Source organism: Aquarana catesbeiana, linkage group LG10, assembly GCF_042186555.1.
Source record: "Aquarana catesbeiana isolate 2022-GZ linkage group LG10, ASM4218655v1, whole genome shotgun sequence".
NCBI classification, from domain to species: domain Eukaryota; kingdom Metazoa; phylum Chordata; class Amphibia; order Anura; family Ranidae; genus Aquarana; species Aquarana catesbeiana.
Genome location: NC_133333.1, coordinates 168,923,471 through 168,938,430, shown reverse-complemented (window position 1 = coordinate 168,938,430; position 14,960 = coordinate 168,923,471). Strand labels below are relative to the sequence as shown.

Sequence of the window (14,960 nt, the reverse complement as noted above, 5' to 3'; positions counted from 1 at the left end):
CCTCTCTCCCTCTCCCTCTCCCTCTCCCTCTCCCTCCCTCCCTCTCCCTCTCCCTCTCCCTCTCCCTCTCTCCCTCCCTCCCTCCTTCCCTCCCTCCCTCCCTCCCTCCCTCCCTCCCTCCTTCCCTCCTTCCCTCCCTCCCTCCTTCCCTCCCTCCTTCCCTCCCTCCTATCAAATACAGCAAGCTTCATGCATGGTTATATTTGGTCTTTGGACAGTGGTAATGTTGTGCACAGATATTTGTTTTTTAAGCCTTGGGATATTTACAGCAACTTTGTGCACAATATTGCATATGTTACTATCTGTATGATCTTCTCTTTTCAGCTGCAAAGTTTGAGCGGAAGTTCCGTCGGGATTCCTTGTTCTGTCCGGATGAGTTGGATTCCCTCTTCTCTTACTTTGACACGGGTTCTGGGCCACGTAGTAAGTATATATCACTGTCCTTCACCATCCAGAATCTCCATTTTCATTCTATGACCCACAGGAATATGCACTGTAAGAAAATCTCTCCCTCTTGTTGCACACAGATATGTTCTTATAAAAGTATTTGGAATACTGGGATAAAGAGATGTGGGACTTGGTAATAGATGCAGTATAAGCAAGCAATGATAGTAGGTCAAAACTGCAGTGATAATTACAGAAGTATAGGATAAAAACAAGTAATTCATAGTATAAAATTGGAATCTGGTCAAGGCTGGATAATGGAAGGTGATCCAGCTGTGTTGTTTAACTACAGGAGAGCAAAGTCAGTCATCAGACAGTGTTCCCTGGCCCTGGTTGACTGAGCAGACAGAAAAATAAATTTATTTGCAGCTCCTATATATGCATCTTATTGGTATATTATTGACTTATTATCCCAGTATTGTAAATAACAACACTGGGGATAACATGTATGATTAATTTATACTGATAACATCTACCCAAAAGATGCTGTTAGTTTTGAGGACATGCATCTTTGGGTATGGCCCTTAGTTTAGTGGACATCCACCTCTGAACATGTGCCTTATTTCTCATGGCACCCACCCCTGAGTCTGGCCCCTTTTCTGAGGACACCCACCTTTTTGGATATTATTTCTGACAATGCCCACCTCTGGGTATGGCCTTTATTTTTGAGGACACCCACCTCTGGGTCTAACCATTAATTCTGTAAACACTAATTTCCAGAAATGATTGCCTATACCCACAATTATCTTTGGAAATAATCTTCTCCCAGAATATCTCTACTTTTGAGAGGATTGAACTTGCATGGATGGTAGTACATAGGTCCAGGAGTAAGCAAAAGATGGTGCATGAACAATTTTATCCTTGTAGCACAACATGTCGGGGGAGAGATTTTACTTCCAAGCTTATACAATTCTTTGCGGAATGTAATTTGTAGAAGAGGCTGAATCTTTGGTTACTGAACCAGCTTAGCACGCATCAGTTGCTATGGCTTCCAGCTCAGCATTGCTCCAGCACCAACAGCAAATGGGTTCATTTTTTTTAACTGTCATCAATAGTATTTGCTTCAACAAATTATATTTGGTAATTAAAGTACTGAGTCACACAACCTTTCCTTTGCCTGCCTAAGCAATTTTGTTTTCTTTTATTATTGCTTTTTGTTTTTCTTTTTTGCATAGTTGTAGTACACTAATTTAGCCGACCCTGTGGCCATTCCATGTAATTTGAGAAAAGCAATTGTGGAAAGTTAAATGTACTCCTAAAGGGATCCCTAATGGCTTCATTATCTAGGTGTGGAGACACAAACTCTTTACTTTGTAGCTAAACTCATAGGCTAGCTGCCTACTTCTAGCAGTTTGTGATCTCCACTTATTACATGGGTGTAATGCAGTATGGAAATCATTACACAATCAAAGGAAAACATTTTAAATATGTTAAAGTGTCACTAAAGGCCAAACATTTTTTTTTTCATTTTGGATAGAGTAAGGGAGTGTTATAACACTTGTCAGTTTTTCTTTCTGTGACATTTGTGTCTCATTGGGGGGATTTCCCTTTCATTTAATGTCCCCTACCCAAAACAGGAAGCGAGAGGAAATCCCTCCAAGGTAAGGGAATCCCAGTGTGTCACCAGAAATAGTGTCCAAATTCCTGTTCTGATGTCAACCCAAAATTTGGGATTTTCTTTTACTTTCACTTTTGATGATAACTGTAAACATGACAAATTAAGAGGGTGACTCTCCCTTAGGGTTATTTCACACGGGCAGTCCGCCCGATGGACACCATTTTGCTCAGATCCCCACTGAGCAGGCGGATGACGGGTCTCTCTCCGCTCACTGTGCTGAGACGGACCTGTCAGAGCCCCGCTCTCCTCTATGGGGAGATCGGATGAAAACGGGCAGCCGCTGACATCCACTGCCCCATAGGGGTGAATGGAGTGTCTGATCAGGTCTGCCTGAAAAACTGACAGGCGGACCTGATTGGAATGCCCATGTAAAAGGGGTCTAACAAGGGCACAGGCAGCATTGGAAACTAACAGTTGTTCTAATCCCTCTGCACTCTATCCAAAACTAGTAAGAAACATTTTGCCTTAAGGCCCCTTTCACATGGCCGCAATTTCAGGGAATGCCTGTGTAAACTTGAGGTCTATGGACCTCAACTGACATCAAAGTCGGACCAAAGTAGTGCAGGGACTACTTTGAAGTCGCACAGATATGAATGATTATCATTGGGAATCATGGGGTACGACTTGTCATACGACTCTGATGTCCAAAGTTGTAGGAAAAGTCGCAAAAGTGTGAAAGGGGCCTTAGTGACACATCAAACCTGTGCTCATTTTGAAAGGAGCCTCTACTTCTTTAGTAAATCAACTACAAATATAAAACAATTCTTCTCTGTAGATTTTGTCTGTAGATACATTGCAGTTATATGGTATCCCTGAAAATATTAAAAAGCTAATGTGTGTTAAAAGTAAAAGCTTTTAAAATGAGTCTCTCTCCCAAAACGTATTGGACAATTATTGGTAAAGGTTAAATTCTCTGACCGGCTTTTTTGCTTTTCTCTCACCTCCCGTGACACCCACATTTCCCCTTTTTCAAATGAGTTATCTACATATAAAGAACCCACAAGGGGCTGCTGACAATAGAATATATACTACATAAAACAAAGTATTATTTGGAAGAAGGATTAAAATCTGAGAAAGGAGGATGAAGACTGCAACAAATTTCCTATATTTTTATCCCTTTTTTTTTTTTTTTTAGTAAAGACACCTGTAGGCTTTTACCCTAAACCAGATGCTTGGCAATTGTTCACCTCTATGCATAATTAAAGATGAAATCATTTAGAAATAACTGACTCTTGTCTGAAAACATGAGAACAGGTTCTGCCAGGGTTCATTCTTATCAAATAGAAATAGCGCACATTTATAAAACTAGCATGGACCAAAAACTGAGAGGTGGCTGCATTTACCAAAAATGCAAAAATTATATCATAACACAATTACTGAAAGAGTTTACCTTGAAAACATACTTGTAACTAAGGGATTACCTGTTTTCAGACTGAACTAGTTTGAGTGCCCCCTGTATCTTGTCCCCTGGCACCATCATTCTTATATGTCGATCAGCCATAACATTATGACCACCCACCAACCCGTCGAGTCATGGACTCCACTAGACCTCTGAAGGTATGCTGTGGTATCTGGCACCAAGTCATCAGTAGCAGGGCCTTCATGGATCAGACTTGTTTTTCCAGCACATCCCACAGATGCTTTGTTTGATAGAGGTCTGGAGAACTTGGAGTCAACATCTCAATTGTGTTCCTCAAACCATTCTTCATTTATTCAGACCAGATCACCTTCTTTTATTCCGCAGTGGTCCAGTTCTGATGCTCATGTGCACACTCTGTAAGCTTTTGGCTGTGGATATGGGTTTGCATGGGCACCCTAACCAGTCTGCAACTACGCAGCCCTATGCGCAACAAACTGTGATACACTGAAATTGGAGCATGCAAAATCTGGTGCATCTCAGCATAGAAATCAATCCGCTTCCAGGTTTCATTGAGTGTAGAGAATTGGGCGTTCTGGATAACAAGGAGACTTTAACAAACAGTACATGACTGGCTCTTGAAATGTGATAAATGCACCACAGCCGCACTTCAGAAGAAGGAAGCACACTCTATATGAAAAATAAAGCAGAGAAGAAGGTGCTTCTAAGTGCAGTCATAAAAGACTTTAATGACAAGGAAGGGTTAAAAACACTTACGAGATGGAAGTGAAAAACAGGCATATCAATGAATCCATAATGTTCAGCGGGATGCCTACTGGGAGTAAAGACAGCTGCAGGTGGACGTTCCAGCTGACCAGCGGTGGTAAACACTAGGTCTCTAATCCAAGATGGAGAGCCATGCTGTCAGGACCAGCATGGAATCCAGGCAACCAGAAGGGACATCAGAGTGGGCAGGACATGTTTTGGAGCATGCCCAGTCGTTCCATTTGGTTTGAAGACGGAGCGACTGGGCATGCTCCGGACCCTGTCCTGCCCACTCTAACGTCACTTGTGGTTGCCTGGATTCCATGCTGGTCCTGAAAGCATGGCTCTCCATCTTGGATCAGAGACACAGCGTTTACCACCGCTGGTCAGCTGGAACTCCCACCTGCAGCTGTCTTTACTCACAGGAGGTATCTTGCTGGATGTTATGGATTCATTGATATGCCTGTTCACTTCCATCTGGTAAGTGTTTTAAACCCTTCCTTGTCATTAAAGTGTTTTATTACTGCACTTAGAAACGCCTTCTTCTCTGCTTTGTTTTCCAGGTTTTATTGCCAAAGCTTAATTGAACAAGCTGAAGTTAGAAGCTGGCTACCATGCACAGCTGCACCAAATTCTGAGTGCAACAGGTGTGTCTTCTTGACTTCTTTCTGTCGCAGCCAGCTTTACCTTTTGAGCAATTTGAGCTACAGTAGCTCTTTTATTGCATCAGACTGCATGGGCCACCCGTCCTTGACCAAGACCTTAGATAAAGCTGGTGGGGTTTCTCTTCCTGGTGGCTCGGTAGACTTTGCCTAAGCCTTGCGCAAGCCATTTCTAAACTTTGCTGTGGTAAAACAGTGGCTCATGGGAACAATGGTTCACAAGAAACTCGCATCTATCCTTAAGGATAACCATGTCAAGTTTGTGAAGATCTAGGCCTTCAATGACCACCTAAGCCTGGACTGCTCCTTGATGTCCATCTGATGGCCTAAATCAGGGTAGGATGGCAGACTGGATCGTACGGTAACCCCCCCCCCCCCCCCCCCCTCCACCAGGCAAGCTCCCCATCTCTCACTGTCCTTCTTCTTGCCTTTCTCTGCGAGCCATCGAAGATCATAGGCAGCACTTCTCACTTTTTCCTCTTTCTCTTTTGGTGCTCCCCTTCTGGGCATCAGTGCCCCCTCCCCCCCACCTCCTTTCTTACTTGTATTGAGGCAATAGCTTCTATAGGCCATATACTGTATATTCATATTGGATAGCCTCATAAATTAGGTTGATGTTGAATATGCACCAATTCCTTTCATCCCAGTTAAGAGTTATGTATTGCCTTCATGTCCAGATGGACCTGTAAACATATGCTTGCCTCTACTATACTTCACATTCTTCCTCTTATTGAGCTGTTTTGCACACAATGTTTTGTGCATTTGTAAAATATTCAAAAACCCAATAAAATCTTTGTAAAACAGACTCCCCACATGCGTCAAATGAGCCTTTGCTACCGATGACTCTATTGCCATTTTTCCTTCCTTGGACCATTTTTGGTAGTTCCTAAATGCTGCAGGCCAGGAACATTCCACAAGAGGTGCAGTTTTGAAGATGATTTGACCCAGTCATCTAGTCATTACAATTTGGCCCCTGTCAAATTCACTCAAACCCTTAGACTTGCCCATTTTTTTTCTCCTTTCAAAAAATCAACTTCAGGGTCACCCCACCCACTTTCAGGTGCCATTGTAACAAGATACTCAATGTTCTGCACTTTGCCTGTCAGTGGCAAATAAATATAATATATTATATTATATTATATTTATAATTATAATATAATTATAATATAATTATATTATAATATAATCTAAATATAATGGTAGATCCATGTGCAGCACACAACAGTCTTACAGTGGACCTCCTGTGAGCAGAAGTCCAACTGTTGTTCATCATTGTGCATGCTGCCATCCACTGCTTCACTGCATTGTGTGTAAACAACAATGCAGATTATCAAAGGAGAAGGTTGTGTATAGCCTGACATGAATGAGAATGTGTCTCTCTGGCACATATATGCTCAGTGTTTGCTGTACTTGAAGATGGTTTGAGAAACACTGCTCTGGATAACTGACGACTGTCATAGTTGGAATTTTTTCCATAGCAATTAGTCAAGTAATTTAAAAGCAATATTTGACTGGTAGCATTTTGTGCAAACATTCCACTTTTTTTTGTTTTCTTTTGCTCTAGTTATTATACATAAATCCTAAAAGAATCTTCAGCAACCTGCAGATGTGTCTCACTTTAAATTTATCTGTTGATAATGCCATCTATTGGGATTGCTGTCCATAGTATAATTGGTTTAACATATGCCTTACTCTAAAGGCTTGTACACATGAGCCGAATATTGGACGTTATTGGCCAGTTCAACAGAAACTGGCAGACATTCAGCCAGTGTGAACAGCAGCCTGTCGAACTGCCATGCTGGGAAAACAAGCATCTGATCAGCGCCGGCTGCCAGTGCTGATCAGTGTGTTCCGGTGGGGTGGGGCAGTCCACCCGTCAGAACGCAATAGCACACTGGGGAGATCGTCGCACTAATATCGCTTAGTATGGCAACCTCCTCAGTTTTTTTTCATTCGGCCCGCTGGGTTCAACGAAAAAAAACTTCTAGTTTACCTGACTTTACAGTTTTGTTATGTGTTTTTGTAACTAACTGTCATACTGATAATTCAGAATGCAGACTGCCATTTGTGAAACAGGAAAGAAGAAAGCTGCACTAGCTGTTGCATTGTGGAAATAGTTGTCAAAGGACAACTTGCACCTGTTTTGATAGATGGCTTAAATGTAAGCATAAAAATATGGAGCTCAAGGGAGAGTCCCTTTTCAGATTACTTTCTTGGATTTAGAATAAAGATCCTCAACAAAATTTTAACAATAATTATTCAGGTAATTCTTCGAGTATATTAAAAATATTCTTAACTGCTAGGTTCTGGCAATGTTGGGATAACAACAAAAACAAAAAAAGGAACGCAGCATTGCTTAGTAGATTTGTGCATGTTTACTGCTGTTTTTTTGTTTCTTTTTTTTTTGCATTCATTTTTACCAGTCACTACTGTGTATATTCTAGAGCCTAAAGTATTATCCCCCTATAAAAGATTAAACAATCAAAACCATAATATTATATAATTTATATAATTTTCAAAAAGTGTTGGATGTGGACTATCCATATTTAAAACTGATTCTGTTTGTTGTTGTGTGGTCAGAATCCCCTGAACCCAAAGATTTCACCTCATTAGAAATTGCATGTGTAGTTCCATCATCATGGTATTACTAGTAGATGTAAGACCTTACTATTTCATTGACTATGCCATCACCTTCCTCTTAGGTGCCAACCAGCTTCCAGCGCAGCACCCCCTGCCAGCTGCACCATGGACTGGCAGTGGCGCTGAGCCCGGTGGGAGCGCTATGCCGTTCCTCCCGGATGGAGGTAAGGTCGGCGACAAGAGAAAGTCACCCATTTACATACCTATAAAATTAAATACTGTTAATGCATCAAAGGATATCAATGATATAAAGGTTTCCAACATGGCCGAATACAAGTCAGGTCGGCCATTTTGTTCCTGAGCAAAAAATGCAATGTATGCCTTTATAAACGTTCTTTTTCTACTTTGTATGAAATGAAGGTTTATAAAGACTGATTACTGTATATTAAGAAGAGCTGTGGATACATTACATATGCATCATACTATTTAATTCTCAGTCACTCTGCAATAGTAAAACTTTGTTTCAACTTGAGGATAGTATAATGAGAATAGAATGAAAACAGAAGACAAATGATAGAATACAAGAAAGAGAGCTTTGTCCACCTTGCTAAGAAGAGCCTACTTTCCTGATTATGTAAAATTCCTAGTTTTTCAGGTCTTCTTGCATTGTCTTGTTTAAATATTTGATAGTTTCTCATTTGTCGTGATCCATGTTAAAATTTGGTAACTGAAAATTAACTGTAGATCCTTTCTAAAATAAGCTACGTTGATTCCAGCTGAAAGCCATGTTTGGTTTTAAATTTTAATGTTTTAAACTGTTGCCTGAAACATAACAGGCACCATTGTAGATATGCTGTGTATTTGGCATTGTACTTAAAGCTGAATTCTAGACGTATATAAATGCTAATGAATGAAACTGATTGCAATGAATAAATGCATCAATAAATGTCATTTTCTTTCTCGAACATCATGGGACACAGAGCCACAGTAATTACTGATGGGTTATATAGGTATCACTGGTGATTGGACACTGGCACACCCTATCAGGAAGTTCAACCCCCTATATAATCCCTCCCCCTTGCAGGGATACCTCAGTTTTTTACGCCAGTGTCTTAGGTGATGGACGTGTAAAGATGTCCTGTGCTGAGCTCCAAAGGGAATATCCTAAGATCCTATACTGGGGCAAGCCAGGCGAACCGGATCCATTCAAAGTGTCTTTTCATGGCCGAATTGAATGGTACCCGGGCCTCGTGTCCGAAGAAACGAGGTTTTACCCGTAACGCTTCTCTTTTTAGAGAGCTGGACCCCGCAGATCAGAAAATGGCTTTAAACTTCCTAATTTCTGGCGAGGTGCTTTACGGTCCCAGAACTGTTGGATCCCCCTATTCGTAGGGGGCCCCAGTCTCTGACATTTTTTTCAAACGGAGCCCACCGTGAGAGGTGAAGATTGGGTCTGTGTAAACAGCACCCTGCAGCCGGATAAGGTAAGAGGAGATTCCACAGAATTTTTGAGTTCTAGTGGCTTTTCTCCTTTAAGGTAAATGCATGCTATGCCTATTGTGACCACCGGGGGCTGCCAAGAGCACAAACCTGCACATGCTGACATGTCTGTCTCAGTGTTTGTTCATTGCTGATTATGTCCCAGCATCTCAGGCCGGCTGCAAAAAAGGTAAGGTGGAAGGGGGGATTTCTCATGTTTGAATGTTCCCCCCCAGGCTAGAGAGGGGCCGCAGGGGTCTAGAAAGTGGTTATACCACCCGGGCTCTGCGGCCTAATGGCCACCATCTCTGAATCTAGCCGTTCAGGCAGATCTTGCTACCAGCCTCTTTCCCTCCCCCCCTCTCCCCCAGCCTTTCTCCAGAAACATGACAGGAGAAGTGGGCCAGCGCGGGAAGCACTCGTTTTTTTCAAAACTCGAGGGGGGGCGGTAGAGGGGGGGGTGGGACGTCAGCACAGGTGCTTAGACTCCCACTCAGGCCAGCTGCAGGCTATTAGAGGCACTCTGTACAGGTGCACACAGCCTTCTGAGAGACACAGAGCTGACGGTCGCATGTAAGGTGGGACACAGGCATTCTCCTAGGCAGCATTTACTGAAGTAACACCAGACTGAGCATTGGGTAGCAAGGCTTTTAGCCAGACTACATCGCTCAGCAGGCAGTGTTCATTTGTATACCTCACACCTTGTTGCTTTGCACTATGGGTAGAAGAGGTTCAAGCACCCCAGGAACCAGAGACACTAGGGGATCTCGTTCAGGTTCTGAGGGCCCCCTGTCGGCAGCATCCTCCCCCCTAAAGATGGGCCAGGGACGGCTAGCCAGGGAGAGCCATCGGGGTCAGGGGCTACACCTGCTTCTGGCACTTCAGCCCCTGTATATATTACACAAGAGGTTTTTTCCTCAACCATTAATGGTCTAGAGGAAAGATTAATGGCCGTGATTACGTCTTCACTCGGAAGAAAACGCACTAGGCTTTCCTCTGTTCCCCAAGACCCTCAGACAGAGGAGCTCTGGGATAAAGGAGATGAATCCCTTTCAGAGGATCGGGATGTGATGGATGATTCCTCTTCGGAGGATTCAGGTGGAGAGGGACCCTCTGCGACTTCCCAAGAGGAGAAAGTCTTAGTGCAGATCCTCACTGGATTGGTCCGATCCACATTTAAGTTGCCCCTACCTGAAACTGCTAAAGAATCCTCTTCTGCTTTGGGGTCACTGAAACCTTAACAAGCAGCACATGCTTTTCCTGTTCATACTTTACTTGAAAAGCTCATTTATTCTGAGTGGGATCACCCAGACAAACGTTTTTTTCCGCCGAGAAAGTTTTCAACACTTTATCCGATGGAAGAAAAGTTTATTAAAATGTGGGGAATACCGGTTATTGATGCCGCCATTTCCTCCGTAAATAATAGCCTGACTTGTCCTGTAGACAATGCTCAGATGCTCAGGGATCCTGTAGATAAAAGGATGGAATCCCTATTGAAGGATGTTTTCTAATTAGCAGGATCAGTGGCCCAACCTGCAGTAGCAGCGATTGGAGTCTGTCAATACTTAAGAGACCATGTTAAGCAGGTCATCAAAGTATTACCTGAACAGCAGGCCCAGGGGTTTGCTAACCTTCCAGCGGCCTTATGCTTTGTGGTTGACGCCATTAGAGATTCTATCGTGCAAACCTCCCGTCTTTCACTGGGGTTGGTGCATATACGTAGAATCCTATGGTTGAAAAATTGGTCAGCCGAAGCACCATGTAAGAAGCTACTGGCTGGGTTTCCATTTCGTGGTGCAAGGTTGTTTGGAGAGGACTTGGATAACTATATCAAGAGAATCTCTTGTGGGAAAAGCACTCTTACCTGTCAAGAAGAAGAGTAAGCGTCCCTCTTTCAAACGGACTCTTTCCCCAGCGCCGGAGGCTTCAGCCTCCAGGCAGTCTCGACGGCCGCCTCCATCGGGGTCCAGAGACAAGAGTCAACCCCAGGGACAAAAGAAGTCCTGGGGAAAGAAGCCTACTAGGCAAAACACTAAGACCTCTGCATGAGGGGGCGCCCCCGCTCACTCGAGTGAGGGGAAGACTGCGACAGTTCTCAGAGCTCTGGCAGGAGGACTTCCAGGACATATGGGTAATCTCCACGGTAACCTTAGGGTACAAGCTGGAGTTTCAGGAATTCCCCTCTCCTCGGTTCCTCAGATCAAGTGTTCCCAGAGACCCAGAGAAGAAGCAGGCGCTCCTTCTAGCGTTAGAGCGACTTTTGTCGCAGGAGGTCATTATGATAGTTCCCGCAAAGGACCAGGGATTGGGCTTCTATTCCAACCTTTTTACGGTCCAAAAGCCAAATGGGGATGTCAGGCCCATTCTGGACTTAAGGGATCTGAACCGATTCCTAAGGATTCAATCCTTCCGCATGGAATCAATTTGAACGGTAGTTCCCACCCTGCAGGGAGGAGAATTTCTGGCATCAATAGACATCAGAGATGCATATCTGCATGTGCCCATTTTTCCTGCTCATCAGAAGTTTCTGCGCTTCGAGGTAGGAGGGCGCCATTTCCAATTTGTGGCTCTGCCTTTCGGGATAGCCACTGCACCTCGAGTGTTCACAAAGATCTTGGCTCCTCCTCTGGCCAGATTAAGGGCTCAGGGTATAGCTGTCATAGCATGCCTAGACGACCTGCTCTTGATAGACCGGTCGGTAGCCTCTTTGAATGGAAACTTGAGGACCACAGTCAGGTATCTAGAACACCTGGGTTGGATCCTCAACTTGGAAAAGTCTTTCCTAAAAACAGTAAGAAGACTGGAGTATTTAGGTCTGATTATAGATACAAGCCAGGAGAAAATATTTCTACCCCAGGCAAAGATCACTGCTTTGAGAGAGCTGATTCTGACAGTAAGGACCAAGAAGGGTCCCTCAGTCCGCCTTTGTATGAGGCTACTAGGGAAGATGGTGTCTTCATTCGAAGCAGTTCCCTATGCTCAGTTTCACTCAAGAATGCTGCAACACAGTATTCTGTCGACCTGGAACAAGAAGGTTCAGGCATTAGACTTTCCGATGCACCTGTCGCATGCGGTGCGTCAGAGCCTCAATTGGTGGCTCATACCCGAAAACCTGCAGAAGGGGAAATCCTTTCTACCGGTTACCTGGACGGTGGTAACAACAGATGCCAGTCTGTCAGGTTGGGGAGCAGTTCTGGAACAGGCTGCGGTCCAAGGGGTATGGTCCAAGACAGAGAGGACCTTACCCATCAACATTCTGGAGATCCGGGCGATACATCTAGCTCTAAAGGCCTGGACTATCAGGCTACAGGGTTGTCCGGTCAGGATCCAGTCCGACAATGCCACAGCAGTGGCTTATGTCAATCATCAGGGAGGCACCCGGAGCCGAGCTGCTCAAAAGGAGGTGAACCAGATCTTAGTCTGGGCAGAGATGCATGTGCCATGCATATCGGCAGTTTTCATCCCGGGAATAGAGAATTGGCAGGCGGACTATCTAAGTCGCCAGCAGTTACTTCCGGGGGAATGGTCTCTGCATCCCGACGTCTTTTGGGCCAGATGCCAAAGATGGGGGGTTCCAGATGTAGATCTCTTTGCATCCCGATTCAACAAAAAGATAGACAGATTTGTGGCAAGGACAAAAGATCCTCTTGCATGCGGGACGGATGCGTTGGTGATTCCGTGGCATCGGTTCTCACTGATTTACGCATTCCCGCCTATTCTGCTACTACCACGACTCCTTCGCAGGATCAGGCAGGAAAGGAAGTCGGTACTTCTGGTGGCCCCCGCTTGGCCCAGAAGGACCTGGTATGCAGAAATAGTAAGGATGACAGTAGGTCCCCCGTGGACCTCAAGGTCCAGTGTTCCACCCTGCCTTACAAACGCTAAATTTGACGGTTTGGCTATTGAGACCCACGTTCTGAAGAGTCGTGGGCTCTCAGGTCCTGTCATATCTACCTTGATTAATGCAAGGAAGCCAGCTTCCAGGATAATTTATCATAGAGTCTGGAAAGCTTATATAACCTGGTGTGAATCCAGAGGTTGGCATCCCAGGAAATATGTCATAGGTAGAATTCTTGATTTTCTACAATTAGGATTAGAGATGAAGCTGGCCTTGAGTACCATCAAGGGCCAGGTCTCTGCTTTATCAGTATTATTTCAGCGGCCACTTGCTTCGCATTCTTTGGTCCGAAACTTTATGCAGGGGGTGATGCGTCTTAATCCTCCGGTTAAAGCGCCCCTAAACCCCTGGGACTTGAACTTGGTCCTGGCTGTGTTACAGAAACAGCCTTTTGAACCAATAAGTCAGATTCCTTTGGTCTTGTTGACAAGGAAGTTAATTTTTCTGGTGGCCATCTCTTCTGCTAGAAGAGTATCAGAATTAGCAGCTCTTTCCTGTAAGGAGCCTTATTTGATTATACACAAGGATAGAGTGGTACTACGCCCTCATCCTAGTTTTTTACCGAAGGTGGTTTCTGATTTTCATTTAAACCAAGACATTGTTCTACCTTCCTTTTTTCCAGATCCCTGTTCTCCGGAAGAGAGATCTCTACATTCTTTGGATGTAGTAAGAGCAGTTAAGGCCTATCTAGGGGCAACTGCTCAGATCCGCAAGACGGATGTTTTGTTTGTGCTGCCAGAGGGTCCCAATAGAGGACAGGCAGCGTCAAAAGCTACCATTTCTAAATGGATTCGACAATTGATCATTCAAGCTTACGGTTTGAAACAGAAGATTCCTCCGTTTCAGATCAGGGCATATTCCACAAGGGCTATTGGTGCTTCTTGGGCAGTGCATCACCGGGCCTCTATGGCTCAAATCTGCAAGGCCGCAACTTGGTCTTCAGTCCATACATTCACCAGATTCTATCAGGTGGATGTGAGAAGGCATGAGGATATCGCCTTTGGGCGTAGTGTGCTGCAGGCAGCGGTACAGGGTCCTCAGGTCTGATGGCACCCTACTTGGTCGTGGTCCCCCCCCCCTCAGGTAGCATTGCTCTGGGACATCCCATCAGTAATTACTGTGGCTCTGTGTCCCGTGATGTTCGAGAAAGAAAATAGGATTTTTTAAAACAGCTTACCTGTAAAATCCTTTTCTTTCGAAGGACATCACGGGACACAGAGGTCCCGCCCCTCTTCTAATACACTATATTGCTTGGCTACAAAACTGAGGTATCCCTGCAAGGGGGAGGGATTATATAGGGGGTTGAACTTCCTGATAGGGTGTGCCAGTGTCCAATCACCAGTGATACCTATATAACCCATCAGTAATTACTGTGGCTCTGTGTCCCGTGATGTCCTTCGAAAGAAAAGGATTTTACAGGTAAGCTGTTTTAAAAAAATCCTATTTTTATATATGCAAGCAGTGCAAATATCGAATTTTGGCCTGACATCAGCCTTCTGCAATCCTCTGTACAGCAGAGATTAGGCTGGGAGAGGGAAAAGCAGCTCTGCAAGACAATCCGTTGTGTTGTGATACATATGTGCTAACAAGAAGCATGCTAGGAGAGAGCAGAGTGATGGAGCGAATGAGCTCATCATACCTCTGATTCCCTTTTCACTGTTCATTCACAGGCTGGGGGAGGAACAGAGCTGTAAGTATTGTCTAACTGCAGGAGAGAGAAAAATCAGGTCTTCTGCCAGAGAGGGCTTTGATGTGTAACAGAGCTGTGTAAATCTCACCACTGGATGGACAGGAAACAGCTGTGTGCCTGGAGTTCAGCCTTAACAATTATATAATTATGGATTATCTGTTGTCTTTCTAGCCAAGTAATAACATCTTAACCCAATATAAATCTGGAACAATGTATAGTTTGTAACTGTAGCAGCTTAATGATAAAGTGGTTCTAAAAACCTTCCAGTTGCTGTGGCTCCCCTCCCCCAAACACTTACCCGAGTCCTGTTTCGATCCTGTGCTGTTCCTGACTGGAGGTCTTCTCTCCCCTCATACTGACTTGGCAGAGAGCAGCGAGAGCTATTGGCTCCTGCTGCTGCCAGTCAATTACTGTGAGTATGGAGCAAGGGGGGCCTGGGCTGAGCTGGACTGTGTGTGTCTATGGAT

The 14,960-nt window shown here is 44.4% G+C and overlaps 1 protein-coding gene across 1 annotated transcript in view; it reads left to right on the top strand.

Moving 5' to 3' along the window:
• The window catches only part of ACAP3 (ArfGAP with coiled-coil, ankyrin repeat and PH domains 3), a 308,172-nt gene that overhangs the window by 260,603 nt on the left and 32,609 nt on the right, over positions 1 to 14,960 (top strand). Inside the window, exons 19-20 of the mRNA XM_073602935.1 lie at positions 325 to 423; positions 7,549 to 7,650. Of these exons, the coding sequence (XP_073459036.1) occupies positions 325 to 423; positions 7,549 to 7,650 (201 nt within the window). The remainder of the gene's footprint in view (positions 1 to 324; positions 424 to 7,548; positions 7,651 to 14,960) is intronic.